This window comes from Paroedura picta, chromosome 1 (genome assembly GCF_049243985.1).
Source record: "Paroedura picta isolate Pp20150507F chromosome 1, Ppicta_v3.0, whole genome shotgun sequence".
Taxonomy (NCBI): Eukaryota; Metazoa; Chordata; class Lepidosauria; order Squamata; family Gekkonidae; genus Paroedura; species Paroedura picta.
The window spans coordinates 3,292,183-3,308,660 of record NC_135369.1 but is presented as its reverse complement, the minus strand read 5'-3'; the positions used below and the strand labels follow the sequence as shown (position 1 = coordinate 3,308,660).

Genomic DNA, 16,478 nt, shown 5'->3' with positions numbered 1-16,478 from the left:
TGGCTGGCCCTGCAGAGGAACTGGCTGGCCCCTGGGGGAGACGGGAGGCTGGACTGGAGGGACCCTCCCTGGCCTGACCCAGCAGGGCTCTTCTGAGGGTCTTCTCAGGGGAAGGCCTCGGCCTCTCTGCCCTGTGGCTGGCCCTGCAGAGGAACTGGCTGGCCCCTGGGTGAGACGGGAGGCTGGACTGGAGGGACCCTCCCTGGCCTGACCCAGCAGGGCTCTTCTGAGGGTCTTCTCAGGGGAAGGCCTCGGCCTCTCTGCCCTGTGGTTGGCCCTGCGGAGGAACTGGCTGGCCCCTGGGGGAGACAGGAGGCTGGACTGGAGGGACCTTCCTGGCCTGACCCAGCAGGGCTCTTCTGAGGGTCTTCTCAGGGGAAGGCCTCGGCCTCTCTGCCCTGTGGCTGGCCCTGCAGAGGAACTGGCTGGCCCCTGGGTGAGACGGGAGGCTGGACTGGAGGGACCCTCCCTGGCCTGACCCAGCAGGGCTCTTCTGAGGGTCTTCTCAGGGGAAGGCCTCGGCCTCTCTGCCCTGTGGTTGGCCCTGCGGAGGAACTGGCTGGCCCCTGGGGGAGACAGGAGGCTGGACTGGAGGGACCTTCCTGGCCTGACCCAGCAGGGCTCTTCTGAGGGTCTTCTCAGGGGAAGGCCTCGGCCTCTCTGCCCTGTGGCTGGCCCTGCAGAGGAACTGGCTGGCCCCTGGGGGAGACGGGAGGCTGGACTGGAGGGACCCTCCCTGGGCAGGGCTCTTCTCATTCCCCATGGAAGTTTTGCCGGCTCGTGTTAAACAGGGATCCTCAGTTTTTTAAATGCGGATTGCACAGCCTCCATGTTTGATCTTTTTCCAGGTTTTAAAAGCTTTCCAAAGCTTAAATATTCTTAAATGACAGTTCGGTGCTCTTTCTTAAAAAAAACAAAAAACAAAGACCCTTTAAAATGGATTGAGAACTTCTTTCCAGGAATTACTTGAATATATATTTTATTTAAATTGTTTCCTTATCTCAATGCAAGAAGCCTTCCCTGATGCTAAGTCAAAGTCCATATCTGCAAGAACTGATGTGCTATTATAAGGTTGCCAACTCCAGGAGGGGAAATTCAAAAGGATTTGGAGGGTGGGGCCTGGAGGGCGTGGGCTTTGGGGAGGGGGTCTGACCTCAGTGGGGCGTAATGCCCTAGCGCCCCCCCCCAAAGCAGCCTTTTCTTCAGGGGGGCTGATCTCTCTAGTCTGGAGAGCAGCTGTGATCCCAGGAGATCTCCAGGCCTCACCTGGAGGTTGGAAGCCCAATTAATACACACAGTTTACCAGATAAATGCGTTTTGGCTTTCGCCCAAGCTTCCCTATCGATCGGGAATGCAGAAAGGACGGGTTTTCTTCCGTCGCAATATTTTGCCTCCTGTTGTCCTTTCTGCCGGTCGCTTGTGTTCCTCACCACCCTTACGGGGCACTGCAATCCTCACAACAACTCTGCAAGGTAGGCCGGAATCCTTAGGCCCGTGCAGCAGTGGCGGGGTTGAGCAGGCTGAAGAGCGAGGCCCTAAGGCTGTCTCCGGAGTTGGCGCTGGAGTTGAAATTTCGGGGACAAGATTTTCAGCGTTCATAAGAATCTCAGAAGGGCCCTGCGGGGTCCGAGCGGCTGTCCATCTAGTCCGGCATCCTGTCTCACTCAGCGGCCAACCAACAAGAGGGCATTGAGCCCCAGGCCTTCCTTTGTTGTTGCCTCCTGGCCCTGGGTTTCCGAGGTTGACTGCCCCTGAATATGGAGGCTCCCCTCTGTCCCCATGGTGGGGACCGCTGGTGTGTTTATCCCTCACAGAGGGGAAGCGGATCCCTCCTCTACAGCCCTCTGGTCTGTCCCGACAGTCTCTTCCCCCTGGAAGATCCGATCCTGCACCCCCTTTATCTCCCCCCCCCCTCGAGGGATCCCCAGTGATGTCCAGGAAAGGAGCACTGCGCACCCTCCACCCATGTGCCCGGAGCCGCTCCGGCTCCATCGCTTTCCAGAGCCCCAGCGTGGAGAGAGATGCTCACGCAGGCGGCCCCCCGCCCTTCGCCACACTCCCTTCTCCCCCCAAGACGTCCTCTGGCTCGCTGGCTCACTCATCATTCATTAACCACGGTCAAAGGTTTCGGAGATCGCAGCCAGCCAGGCGGAGGAGCGGAAGAAGGGGGGCGGGCGGGCAGGACAAGGACGCCGGAGCTGCAGCCGGATGACGGGCGAGGGTCTCCAGCCGGCCCCGGGGATGGCAGGTGAGTGGCGGGCGCCTTTGGCTCGTTTCGCTCCCCCTCCCCAGCTGGGCGGGGGTCTTTTTCTCACGTCTGCAGACCCAATTCCTGCTTGTTGTCCTTTCCCCCTCCCCGCGCCGAGGCTACAAACCAGACAAGATGCTTGCCATGCGCATTCTTTCTCCGTTCCCGTCCCTGCTTGCTGTCCCCCCTGGATTCTTGCTGATCGGGCGGACGGCACTGTGACTCCTGAAAGCAGACACCCCCCCCCCCAAAGTATCGTGTTGCTCCCTAAGGGAGAACTGGGCTGGAAGCTAGCTGATACCAGACCTGTTCATTCTCTCTTGCTAGCATAATTCCTGTTCTTTTTAAGGTGGGGCGTGTCTAGCTAGCTCCGGCCTGCGTTTGTGTTTCCCCAGAGCGTGGCAGGTTTCTAGAAGAACCTGTTTTGTGCCATGTGAAAACCACCAAGTTTCCAGTCCTTAGTGTTTCCCCGCAAGATTAAATCACCCAGGTCATTTCAGCTAAGGACCTCGGGGACCAGAGGGGCTTTTACCAGCATGGGTGGGGTCCCGTCTGGGAGAAGCAGAGAAACAGTTTGGGTGGAGGGGCTACGGGGGGTGGGTGGGGGTCTACAGCTGCTTACAATATCTACCGTGTCCGAATCTCTCCCGGATCACAGGTGCTGCATATTATTTTGGGCAGGACTTGGAAATTTGAAAATGAGTGATTCTTCCAGAGTGGCCTTTCTGGAACCAAGGTGCCAAAATAAATAAATTAAATAAACTGAAAAATAAAGTGAGCTCAAACCTCTGCTAAAATAGTATTTTTTAAAACAAAAATAGGCACCCCAAGAAATGTGTTTTGGAAGGCTTTGGAGTTTGGCAGGGTGGTGCTGCCAGGTGGTCTTTATATTGGGGTTATTATGTCCTTCTGCCCCCTGAAACTCTTCCTCTGTGAAGGGGGCAGAGGAAATATTTCGCTCCGAAGGGCTTTTTCAAATATAGAGACGAAAGATAGAAGGGTGCAGTTTTGTTACTGCATTTTTGCAAAAAAAAAAGGGGGGGCACACAACAGAAGTGTCTTTATTTAGCCGTATTCAATGATTTAACTCCTGAAAATGTATTTACAAATCACGAAGGGATGGACAGTTTCCAAAAAAAGCCCCCCCCCCCCAAATCTATCCTTGCCAGCTGGAGTTGACTCTGCGGCCTATTGGGTTTATGAAATGGAGGGTGTTGTGTTTTGTTTAGTTGAGTTTTTTTGCATAGACCCCCTGGTTGGTAGGGTCGCCACCCTCCAGGCGGGACCTGGAGATCCCCCTGCTTTTATAATGGATCTCCAGATTGTAGAGATCAGTTCCCCGGGAGAAAACAGCTGCTTCGGAAAGTAGAGTCAATGGCCTTGTGCCCCAGTGTCCTCCCCAAGCCCCACGCTCCGCAGGCTGCCCCCCAGAGCCCCCCCCCCTCGGGATCTCCCAACCCAGAACTGGGTATGACGGGGAAGATTTGGCTTCAAATGAGAATAAGTAAATTCTTGAACTTTTGTTCGTGATGGTGCTTTGGCGGGCTGGGTTTTGTGGCAGTAGCCCCCAGGTGGAAATTTCGCCCTCCCCGTCACTGTTTTGCAGGGTGTGACCCCTCGTGTACCTGTTTCCTTCCCTTCTTACAGCATTCTCCCCACCTGCTTTTATTCTCACAACCTCCTTGCGAGGCGGGTGAAGCTGCGAGGGTGTGTCTGGCCCAAGCCCACCCAGAACACCTTGGCGGGGATTGGAATCTGGGTCTTCCAGATTCCTGCCCGAGGCTTTAATGATGAGACCGTGCTAGCTCTTGATTCTGCGAATTTGTTTTCATTGTTCCCTGGACGGGAGTCTGGTGGAGCTGGTAGGATTGTTGAAAAGGGGGCAGGCCCCGAGGGGGGAGAATTCTTACCCTGCCAGTGACTGCTGACAGCCAGCCTGGTGCCATGGTTAAGGAGCACCTGGTTTTATTGTTTAAAACAATTAATACAAGTCCATTGACAATACAACCAGGTAAACAATAAAACCAGGTGCTTCTTAACTCTGTTTACCTTATGTTGTTAAGCACCCCAAGCTGGCTTTCAGGAAGGGTGATATATAATTTTAAGAACAAATAAATAAATTATGGATTTATTTGTTTCTCTCAGCCTCCCCTCCCTCACAGGGTGTCTGTTGTGGGGAGAGGAAAGGAAAGGCAATTGTAAGCCACTTTGAGACTCCTTCGGGTAGAGAAAAGCGGCATCTAAGAACCAACTCTTCTTCTTCTTCTTCAGTAATCTCAGGACTCCATCAGTCTCCCCTCCCTCACAGGGTGTCTGTTGTGGGGAGAGGAAAGGAAAGGCAATTGTAAGCCACTTTGAGACTCCTTCGGGTAGAGAAAAGCGGCATCTAAGAACCAACTCTTCTTCTTCTTCTTCAGTAATCTCAGGACTCCGTCAGTCTCCCCTCCCTCACAGGGTGTCTGTTGTGGGGAGAGGAAAGGAAAGGCAATTGTAAGCCGCTTTGAGACTCTTTTGGGGAGAGAAAAGCGGCATATAAGAACCAACTCTTCTTCTTCTTCAGTAATCTCAGGGCTCTCTCAGCCTTCCCTCCCTCACAGGGTGTCTGTTGTGGGGAGAGGAAAGGGAAGGCAGATGGAAGCCCCTTTGAGACTCCTTCGGGTAGAGAAAAGCGGCATATAAGAACCAACTCTTCTTCTTCAGTAATCTCAGGACTCCCTCAGCCTCCCCCCCCCCCCTCACAGGGTGTCTGTTGTGGGGAGAGGAAAGGGAAGCCGAATGGAAGCCGCTTTGAGCCTCCTTCGGGTAGAGAAAAGCGGTGGGGCCAGGTGGGTCTCGTGACCCAGCAGGGCTTCCGATCGGCCGCTGGAGATTGCCTGTGCAGGTTAAAATAACGCTACTTCCTCAGCCATCACCCCAGGGTCGGTTTTATTCTCTCTCGCTCCTCTTTCTCATTTACGTTAATGGCCCCTCTTCTCCCCTCCTCCCCTGGGGCTTCACAGCTGTGCCCACCCCTCGGTGTCAGAACCCCAAAGGCGTCCACAGGCTCAGAAAGGCCAGGGACCCTCCACCCCATATCTCGAAAGCGTTTTGGGTGTGCAGAGCACCACCATTCACGTTTTGCGTGGCTCCGTCCCCCGCCCCGTGAGCTTTCAAGGAAAAGAATTCCGGAAAAGACAAGAATACTTTTTAAAGTCCCAGTTGGCAGCCATTGCATCCCCCGGGACCCCACAGCGTCTTCCTTCCTGGCCTCGGAGCGCCCTGCCATTATGGGTGGCCGGAAGGATTGCCTCGCTCTGCCCCCTTGCCATGAATACCAATGAGGGCGTTTGTTAGGGCCTGTGGGAAGGGAACCCTTTGGCCTCGGGCTCTCTCTCCGCCTGCGGCAGCTGCAAGATCTGGGCTGCTGCCGGCCGTTCCCGCCACTGTGGATCTCTGGGGACGACGTGGGTCGGTATTCTGCACTCAGGCACCGGCTCTCTGCTCTCCCGCCTCTCGGCGGCAGGAGCAGAAGAAGCTGGACTTCCTCTCAAAATCGTCCAGGGAAGGCCAACTTTCAGCCTCGGTGTAGCGGCGAAGGACGTGGGACCGCACACACAGGAGGGCGTTGCGAGGATAAAAATATAGGGGAGGGGGGAAGGACGATGGAAGCTGCTTTGGGTTGCTGCTGTGGAGAAAGGAGGGGTAGGAATGAAATATATAAATAAATGTGGGGGTTCTTGCGCCCAGCCTTGCAGAGCCTTCTTGGGGGTGGCACCGCAGGGAGGGAAGGAAGGAAGGAGCTTCCCGGGGAGACCCCTCAGTGGTCAGCAGAGTCACTGGCCAGGGCCTGGATTCTCCTGTTTCTCAAGCCTTCTCAGGCCTTCTGAAGAAGTCCCTAAACGCTGCCTTATTATTGATTATTTATCCTCACAACAACCTTGTGAGGTGGGCTAGGCTGAAAGAGAAGGACTGGGCCAAATTCAGGACTATGTGAGAACGGTCAGGGTCCTTTGAACCCACCCCAGGATCTGAGCTGCTGCCGACTGCCCCGGACAACCGAAAACTTGTGAAGAGCCCACAGGATAGGGGAACATGGAACTATCATGCGTTTCCACATCTTCCTTCAAGGAGCTCAGTATGGCAGCATTTTCTCACGACATCCCTGCGAGGTAGATAGGCCGAGAAGCTGAGGCGTTTTCTGGCGCAAGGTTTATCAGTAAATTTCCTCGCAGTGGGGGCGGGGTGTGTGTTTGAACCTGTGTCCCTTGAACTGCTTGGCCACGTCTCGGGGTGGGCCTCCCCTGACTGGGGGCTGGGGGGGTAGCCAGCTGTAGGGGGGGGGCTAGTCAAAATGACTTCCTCGGGAATGAGGAGAGAAGACGTTTTCCTTCAAGAAAACCAGAGCTCCTGCATGATTAGCCCTTTTGGGGCCCTCCCAACGTTAAATTAAATAAACAAAACAGTCCTGCGAGGGTGGTTAGACTGGCCCCTGAGCTCCCTTCCTCATCCCAGGGGTCCCTCCCAGAGCTCAGCTGTCCCTCTCCAAGGATGTTTGGATCCCAGCCGAACGGGCGCTTCCCCGTCCCACACGGAAGGCAGCCTCTTCTCCCTTTTCTCCGAATCGTTTCCTGTGTTTCGGATTCCCCCGCAGCTCATCCTGCTGCCGGTTTGGTCCCTTCCCGGAGTTGCAGCAGCAGCCGTGGCAGACACGCCAAGCCCCCGGGAGGGCCGTGAGTCACAGTCCAGGGCGGGCTAGGCCTGGCGCGTGCTGCTTCTGTCCTCGGCTGACTTGCATCTCTCGGAAGGGCTAAAAAAAGGCAGGAGGAACCGCCGAGCCTCGGGTGCCAAAGAGAACCGGGGAAGGGGGACCCTCTGGCTTCCCGCCACCGCTCGCCAGACCCCAGAATTGGGTGCAGACACCTCTCCCCGCCAGGTGGGTGGCAAGAACCCGTGGAGAGCTGTCTGGCCAGGAGAGGCGGGAGGAAGGGTTTAAGGTTGGATCCTGTGGGTTTGTTCTAAAGCGATTCGGGTTTGCATAATTCGTTCGGTGTCGTCTACTCCTGTGTGTGTGTGTGTAGGGCGGTTATACCAGTTTTTGCTGCCTAGCCATTAGGCATGATCTCTTAATGGAGCCTCCAGGTTCAGGGGCAGTCTACCTCTCAATGCCAGTTGTCTTTAGGGGAAGTTCCAGAGGTAGAGCTTTCCCAAGGAGCCCCGCCCGTGTTGGAAAATTTCTGCCAAGGGAAAGCCTGGCCGGTCCCTCCCAGGGAGGCGATGAACTGTCCCACATTTTTAAAACACAAAGAGGGAATTTTGTGCCCCTCCGTAGTTGACTGGCGTGCCCTGAATAAATTAGGCTGATTCGGCCGCAGCAATCCAGTTTGGTGTGGTTTAGATCTGTGGGATGTTGACGTCCAGATTTGCTGCCTAGCCATTAGGCACAATCCCTTAATGGAGCCTCCAGGTTCAGGGGCAGTCTACCTCTGAATGCCAGTTGTCCTGGGGGGGAGCTGCTAGAGGTGTCTCATTGGACCTGCACGGGGTTCATTCCATCAGGGCTGCTCTGCGTTCAAATCCGGTCCTCTCCACGGTGCATTCATTGGGCCCCCCTCTGCGCCATCACACGTACAAGCCGGCCTTTGTATCCGTGCCGTTTAGGGCTCTGGCTGCTTTGCTTGCTTTTCAGTTTTCTTTCTTTCCCCCCCTCCCCGGGATGGTGAGTTTTGTGCCGTGTGGGCATGGGGGTTTCAGAACCAAAGCTATTTTTAGCTGCGGGTGATTCATGTTTTTCTTCCTCCTCCTATTTACCACTTCCCAACAACCTTTAATTTACACGGAGCCTGAAAGCTCCCTTTTGGCCTCCGCTTTAGGCCTGGGATGCTGGTCACCAGTTCTCCAGCAATTCAGGGCGCCGGCGATGGACAGCGGACGGGCCGAAATGCTCAAGGGCACGCAAATGTTTGTCTGCGCCTGAGATGAGACTCGAACCCACTTACTGTGTTCAGTTTTGGGCACCCCAGTTGAAGAGGGATGTAGACAAACTGGAGCGTGTCCAGAGGAGAGCAACAAAGATGGCGAGGGGTCTGGAGACCAAGAGGTATGAGGAAAGGTTGGGGGAGCTTGGTCTTTTTAGACTGGAGAGGAGATGACTGAGAGGGGATCTGATAGCCACCTTCAAGTATTTAAAAGGGTGCCATGTAGAGGATGGAGCAGAGTTGTTCTCTCTTGCCCCGGAGGGACAGACAAGAACAAATGGGATGAAATAAATGCAAAAGAAATTCCATCTAAACCTCTGGAAGAAGTTCCTGACAGTCAGAGCGGTTCCTCAGTGGAACAGGCTTCCTCAGGAGGTGGTGGGTTCTCCATCTTTGGAGATTTCTAAACAGAGGCTGGAGAGCCATCTGATGGAGAGGCTGTGAAGGCCATCTGATGGAGAGGCCATCTGATGGAGAGGCCATCTGATGGAGCCATCTGATGGAGAGGCTGTGAAGGCTCAAGGGGGTGGCAGGTGACAGTGGGTGAGTGAGAGGGTTGGGAGTGTCCTGCATAGTGCAGGGGGTTGGATTAGATGACTCAGGAGGTCCCTTCCAACTCAATGATTCTATGATTCTCCCCCATCCCTACTTTGCGCTGACTTCACGTGAAATTTCTTGTGAAATTGCGGTCTGTATCGACAGATAGAACCTCCAGCAGCAGGGGCAATGTAGCCCTGAACACTAGCCAGTGCGGACAGAGTGAAGTACCCTGGGCGACCCTAGGACCCCGGGCGACTAGGATTCTAGTCCCCACTTCGACCATGGAAACTCACTGGCTGACCTGGGCCTGTCACAATGTCTCCACCTGGCCTCCCTCACGAGGTTGTTGTGAGAAAATGGATTAACGAGGCTGGATGACTGTAGTTTTCGTGCCCTGTTTATGTCCTTCCCGCTGGGTGGCTGTTCTCGAAGGACCTTTTCCATACTCTTAAGTCATTTAGGATGAGAACCCCTTAAAACTACAAGGAAGCTGAATTTTTACACTCACAGCATACCGGGGGGGAAAGGGAATATGTTACTTCCTCCTGTGAAACACACCGGTAACACTGAAACCCCGGATGTCTTTTTTTTTTTTTTTTAATCTTGTCTCCCCACAGGTGTGCCAGAGCTTGGAGGCCTCTAGCAACCCCTCTCTCCATCTGTCCCCGCTGGAGAGCCCGCACCCGACTATCCACGCCTACGCCCAGGGCAACGCCACTGCCTCTCGGAAGAAAGTTCTCCCCATCGTCAGAGACTTCCTGAGGGATTGGGGCCGTGGCGGCACCATGCAGCCGTGCCGCAAGACCCGAGCCGAGCCCGTGGAGGCGTCCCCCAGCGGCACCGATAGCCGCCCTCCGGAGAGGGGTGCAGCAGGCCGGAAGGATGCCCCCAAAGCCCAGCGCTTGGGGGACGACCTCTTAGGAGACGAAGACGCCCTCTTGCCCCCCACGCCCATGAACAGCCTGGTGGACGAGTGCCCCCTCGACCAGGGCCTGCCCAAGCTCTCCGCGGAGGCCGTCTTCGAGAAGTTCAACCGGATCGCCGTGGCCCGCTCCTGCGAGGACAGCCCCGAGAAGAAGTGAGGCCAGCAGCTCTGATTTCAGGGGATCTTTCCAGCCAGGCCCGGGGCCTGGAGCAAGTGTGCGTGTGAGTGTGAGTGTGAGTGTGCAAAGAGATTAAACACACGGGATGTGTGTGTGTGTGTGCGAAGAGATTAAACACACAGTGCATTTCTGGATGTGGTCCTTGGTGTCACGTGCCAGGGGTCGCTCAAAGCAGCCTGGGGGTTTATTTCGGAGGGGTGGGTGGGAATATAAACGGGGAGGAGTCTACTTCGGAGTAACAGAAGCCCATCAGCCGTCCCTGGTCTCGGGGCTTTCAACATATTGGCCCTAAAACATCCTGGGCTACCCCGGTTCTGGCGACCCCCCTTGATGGTGACCTAGACAGCTCTTGCTGTCGAGGGCGACCGCAGCGCAGGGGGGAGTCGGGGTGGGGAATAGCGACATTGGGGCAACGATCCGCAGATGGGAGGGCGAGAGGGTTCCACGGAAGGTGCAGGCAGGAGAGGCCCTTTCAGTTTTCCATGCTTCCTCCCACGTTGATCCCAAACGCTGCAGAGCAAAGCAAGAGAGAGAGAGACGTTGGAAAAGAGAGTGGAAGTTATTCGGAAACGGCCTACTTAGAACTCGGGACATGCGGCTGCCTCTTGCGCTTGCCCCCGGGGGTGTGCTTGATCACAAAAGAGCATTTTGGTGCCAGGAAAAACGCCCAATTTCTTCACTAGTCACTCATTCTTTCTCCTCCCCGCTGGATGCGGGGACCCTGGGAATCGCTGTCCTTTGAGGAGGCGCGTGGCACGCGCATTAACTACCCCGAAAGGACACAGAACCTGTCCCCTGTTGCATGAACGGTTTTTGGGGGAGGGGGATAGAGTCGTGAAACCGAACCCTCTGCTTGTGCATGTGTGTCGTTGCAGTGTGGGGTCATTATTTGGGGTTCCTCCTGATTCGGCAATAAATTGTGCGGGGTCCTGTGCCGCGCACTGTTTGCGTCCACGAGGGGTCGGCACGTGTCCGAGCCCAGCTGGGACAAGTGGATATTTGTCGGAGGGCTGTCGGAGGGCTTTCTCCAGCCGCGTTTGGAGGTGAAGACGGAGTGCAGGGCGTCCATATGTGTGCATGCGCGCACGGTTTAGAAAGACGCACTGGGCCACGAAGAGAAGGAAGTCAAGGAACTATGCCCCACAGCCCTCGGATCGGAAGGCTTCCCTGGAAACTGGCCGGAAAAGCCAGGCCGGTGGGCCGCATGAAGCCCGGACTTGATTCAAGACTGCGCCTCCAAACTAAATGAACCTCAAAATTAATTCAGTCCACTTGTCCGAAGGTTAAAAACCCTCTTCCTTAAATATAGGTTCTGTTTGACAAAACACTCAATTGACTGATTTGCGTTATTTGTGGTTGGTCTTTCTCACTAGATCTCTAGGTGGATTCTGCAAAGTGAGTCGAGAACATCAAAAGGATGTTTAGCAGACAGTGCGGTTGACTCGAGCGTAGGGATGCCAGCCTCCAGGTGGGACCTGGAGATCTGCTTGTTTTATTGCTCATCTCCAGGCGACGTAGAGCAGTTCCCCTGGAGAAAATGGCAGCTTGGGAGGGGGGACTTCCTAGCATTGTACCCCACTGAGGTCCCTTCCTGCCCCAATCCCTGACCTTTCCCAGCTCCACCCCCAAAGTCTCCAGGTATTTCCCATCCCAGAGATGGCAACCCTACTGTGGAAGCAACCAGCAGTCTGAAAACAGACCTGAACAGGATGCACTCTGGAGGCCTCCATTCAAAAGGGATGCAGCCAAAATGAAGAGGGGGCAGAGGAGAGCGAGGAGGGGGATCTGGGGGACCCAGCCCTAGGAGGGAAGGCTGAGGGACTGGGAAGATTCAGCCTGGAGAAGAGAAGGTTGGGAGGGGACAGGGTGGCTCTCTTGACCCTACCTTTTCCCCACAATATCCTGGAATGGATATAAGCCTCGATATTTGAAAGACCACCATCAGGAACCGTGCAGATTTTTGCTTTTTCCAAATTTGCATGCCTGGGAGCAAAGCAGTCTTCCCTGATTGGCCAGGGCATCAGTTCAAATATTTCCTAGTTCCCGGTTGTAAGGCTTCCCTTAAAGTGACTGTGCTCCAGAAGCCCTAACTTCTCTCAGCAGAGATTTGCCTCTTGGATTTATTCCCACTCCTCTGTTGTCTCCAATCCTCTCCCTGTCCCCTTCATTCAAGAAAATAAAGAGCCTTCTACTGCGCATGGCTCCGTCCCCCTTCTGAGCTTCCCCAAACAAGTGCAGAACACTTTCTGTTTCAGTTGGAGGGCGGAAAATAGAGGAAGACCTGAGTTCAAGTCGATCTGAATTCAGCAGGATCCACAACAGAAAAAAAACAAAGTAAGTGCAGAATCAGGCCAGGTCTAGGATTAGCTTCTGGGAGCTTCTGGGTTGCGCATTTCCTGGAGAAGAAAGCTCTTGGGCCTCCTTGGGGCTTCCTCACAACCAGGTGTGATCTTTCAGCACCCCTCAATGGCAGGCATGAGGTAGACCCCTGGGTTCCAGATGTTTTCATGTGAATCTTGGAGTTGGGGGGGGGGGGCCCGGTGTGCAAAGACAAAATTCACTTTGATTCCTCATGTGTTACACACACAGGAGCCCCAAAGCTCCTCCCCTGCCACAAATGTTTTTAGCCTTTCAGACACCCCTGGTGTCTTCCTCCTTTCTGCACACACATACACAAGTCCCTGCAAGCAGAAATCTAGATCAACAGGGTGTGGTTTAGTATGTTTACTTGCAGAGGTTTTAAACTCTGACCTGGATGGCCAGGCTCACCTGACCTCACTGGACCTTGGAAGGCAAGCAGGCTCAGCCTGCGGTCCGTCTGCTCCATCTGTCCCTGCTTAGGACTTGGATGGGAGAGCATCAAGGGAATCCAGGGTCGCTGCTCAGAGGCAGGCCATGGCAAACCATCTCTCGGTGTCTCTTGACATGACCTGGACCAATCTCATTCGCTTTCTACAGGTAAGCAGCTGGGGCTTGGATGGCAGGATCCAAAAAACTCTGCGAACCCTATTTATTCTATTTTGTTCTTATAAGATTTTTATACCACCCCTCCCTGCAAGCGGTCTCGGGCTGTTCACAAGAATAAAACGCAGTAATAAAAACACATATTTTAAAATCCAGTGCAATTGATCCAGCATCTTCCACTTGTTAACCCAAAGTGTAGAGTAGATGGGGGGTCACGGGGGGGGGTCTGTTTCCAGTCTGCTCTGGGCCCAGCCATAAGCCTGGCGTAAGGTGACCAGATTGTCCCACTTTTGTACTTATGTTGAAATTTAAATATATATAAAGGTAAAGGTATCCCCTGTGCAAGCACTGGGTCATGTCTGACCCTTGGGGTGACACCCTCCAGCGTTTTCATGGCAGACTCAATACGGGGTGGTTTGCCAGTGCCTTCCCCAGTCATTACCATTTACCCCCCAGCAAGCAATCTGGGTACTCATTTTACCGACCTCGGAAGGATGGAAGGCTGAGTCAACCTTGAGCCGGCTGCTGGGATCGAACTCCCAGCCTCATGGGCAGAGCTTCAGATGGCTGCCTTACCACTCTGCGCCACAAGAGGCTCTTAATATATATATATATATATATTACAATGCTATTTTTGCATTCTATGCATCCCATGAAACTTTTTGTTGCTCCATATAGACCAAATTCTTAATCAAGAACTGAAATGCATTGAAAGTCATGGAAGTTGTTAGGGAAAGACCCTGCTAAAGAAGGGGAGGGGGGACCCCAAAGATTTTGCTTTTGCTTTCCTATCACCACTGTCTTATGGCAACCCCGGAAGGGAGGGGTAGTCAAATTGTGGCCATACGTGGTCCAGACCTGGCGTATCTCCGGGGCCACCTCTCCAAATACCCCCCTCCTCTCTGAAGAGCCCTACACTCAGCGAATACCAGCTGCCTGGTGCAGCCTGGCCCCAAGGACGTATGCCTGGTCTCAAGGAGGATTAGGGTCTTCTCGGGCCTGGTCCCCTCCTGGCGGAAAGAGCTCCCGGAGGAAGTCCCAAAGGGCCAGCAAGACGAAGCTCTTCCGCCAGGCATTTGGTCGAGGCGAGAGCAGCAGAAAACATCTAACTGCCCCCCTAAACTATGTCATTAGGGAGGGACCCTGAAGCTGATTATTTCCTGAGGCAGGCGCTATAAATATCCGGTTTTAAATTCTGAATTGCTGTTTTAACTGTTAATTTTACTTAATTGTTGTGGATTTTCCTGTTCAGTGCTGGTCATGTTGTTCACGAAAGTTGCTGAGAGGGGCGGTATAAAATCAAATAAATAAAATAAAATCGAATCCCTTTTTAAAGGTGTTTGTTCCTGTGGCCATCACAACATCCTCTGGCATCTGTGCCTTTTGGAAGGACTTGCACGTTTTGTTTGTTTGTTTGTATTTTATTTTCTCTCTTCCTGCTGTGCAGCAACAAAATTGATCAGGAAACAAGGCTCAGGTGAGACCGAAGAACAGAAAAATGAAGGAAAGAAAAATAGGCATTTGAAGAAAATATTTGGACAGAAATGCTGATTTTATTAACTGGGTAGCTTGTGAGTGGGTGGGCAGGAAGGGATGTGCCAGGGTTTGTCTCTTGTGGCCCTTCCTTGCAGACCCAGGGAACTGCTGAATGCCACTGTGGGATGGCAGGTGAATTCCCGCCAGGCCAGGCTGGATTCTGGAGATTTTTGGTGGGGGAGATCACTTGGGCATGGAATTGGGGTCACCGTGTGTGGGCAGGTAATTGTGAGATCCTGTATTGTGCAGTGGGTTGGACTAGATGACCCTGGAAAACCCTTCCATGATTCTTGAAATCTGGTTGTGGTTCCCAATATCAGCCACAAGAGGGCAGATCCGGCTGAAAAGAAATCTCAAGGGGACAGCCATGCAGCATTCCGCCCTCTGCTGGATATCTCTGGGATAACACCATGGGCTTGGCTAGATTTTCCAGTCAATAGATTGACAACGATTTGTGGAATTTATTCTCTTTTCAATAAGTTGTGGAGGTGGGGGGGGGAGGGGCACAGCATGGGGAGGCTGTCCGGAAGCTGAGTCAGAGATTCTCTTTATACACCTTTTCTGAAGGTGGGAAGCTCTCGCACTCAAAACCTCCCCCAAGCTAGGAGAGTGGCTGATGGATAGGAATCTGCCCCCTCTGGCTACATCTGGTCCATCGTTTCTCTACGGAGAAGGAGATGGCGTTGGGTTGGTCAATCCCTTCTGCCTATCGGTGTGTTTAAAACTACCGAAAACGACTCCGTTCTGCTGAAATTCCACAGGAAAGGATTCCCCGCAGGAGTGGCTTAAAAATTTGCGGAGCCTGTAACACAAGAGCCCCTTTAAGCATTCGCAGGGCTCTAGAAGAAGACAATTTGGGTGGGAACAGCCAGATTGGGGGCGGAGGGACTCCCCATAGTGGAAGGGGGTGTCAGTCCAAGTGTCCCGAAAGAGGGGAACGAGGGGAGGAGTGAGACTGTGGCCCTGATCCATGGGGGGGGAGGCACTGTGTGGGGTCCTTCCCTTGAGGCTGCCTCCTGGCTCTGGGGTGCAAAGGTTGACTGCCTCTGCACATGGAGGTTCCGCTCAGCCTTCATGGCTAGGAGCCAGCGATGGGCTTCTCCTGCCTACCAAATCCCCTTTTCAAGCTGCCTATTCCTGTGGCCCTCCCGACATCCCCTGGCACCGAATTCCCCATCATACCCCCCTCTAGTCAGCTAGGGCCTCCCTCTCCCTCCCCTAGAGAGACTGCTGGGTGGGGGGATTGAGTTGTTTTATCGCTTTGTTTCTTATGTTTTTAATCATATTGTATTTGGAATGTCCTTTTAATGGGGGGTTAATGGGATTTTAAAAAGAGCCTCTTGTGGCGCAGAGTGGTAAGGCAGCAGTCATGCAGTCTGAAAGCTTTGCCCGTGAGGCTGGGAGTTCGATCCCAGCAGCCGGCTCAAGGTTGACTCAGCCTTCCATCCTTCCGAGGTCGGTAAAATGAGTACCCAGCTTGCTGGGGGGTAAACGGTAATGACTGTGGAAGGCACTGGCAAACCACCCTGTATTGAGTCTGCCATGAAAACGCTAGAGCAGGGGTAGTCATTTGCTGGCAGGGGCTTCTGGGAATTGTGGTCCATGGACATCTGGAGGACCACAGTTTGACTACCCCTGCGCTAGAGGGTGTCACCCCAGACATGACTCGGTGCTTGCACAGGGGATACCTTTACCTTTACCTAATGGGATTTATTGAGGACTTTGGGACACACCACGAGCCATTGAAATGGGAGTCACATAATAGAAATCACATAATAAATAAAATAAATTCTCCGGGAAGGACGAGGACCGATTGGGCAAAATGTGTCGTGGTTCACAAAAGCTCCTCCCATGCCCCAAATTTTGTTCAGTCTTCAAGGCCTCGGAGAACAGCTCCCCCGGAGAAACCACCCCCCGTGATGAGGGCCTCGCCTCCCCCACGCCCAATCCTCCATTGGCTCCAAATCTCCAGGAATCCTCCCCCCTGGAGTTGGCAACCCCGCCGCCAGGGCTGGCCCGATGCACGTTTCCGGGCGGGACTAAGACCCCGCCCTCCTGATGTGTTCATGCAGCCAAACCAGTTTGGGACGAGCCCAGGCCGCAGCTGGCATCTCCCGACGACGTCCCTGTCCT

The 16,478-nt window shown here is 53.9% G+C and overlaps 1 protein-coding gene across 2 annotated transcripts in view; it reads left to right on the top strand.

The window, feature by feature from the left end:
* The window catches only part of PRUNE1 (prune exopolyphosphatase 1), a 29,696-nt gene extending 18,524 nt beyond the window's left edge, over positions 1-11,172 (top strand). For both annotated transcript variants that reach the window (XM_077319891.1, XM_077319899.1), the window contains exon 8: positions 9,360-11,172. In XM_077319891.1, coding sequence (XP_077176006.1) covers positions 9,360-9,824 — 465 coding nt within the window. In that variant the 3' untranslated portion in view covers positions 9,825-11,172. The remainder of the gene's footprint in view (positions 1-9,359) is intronic.
* The last annotated feature ends 5,306 nt before the right edge of the window (positions 11,173-16,478 follow it).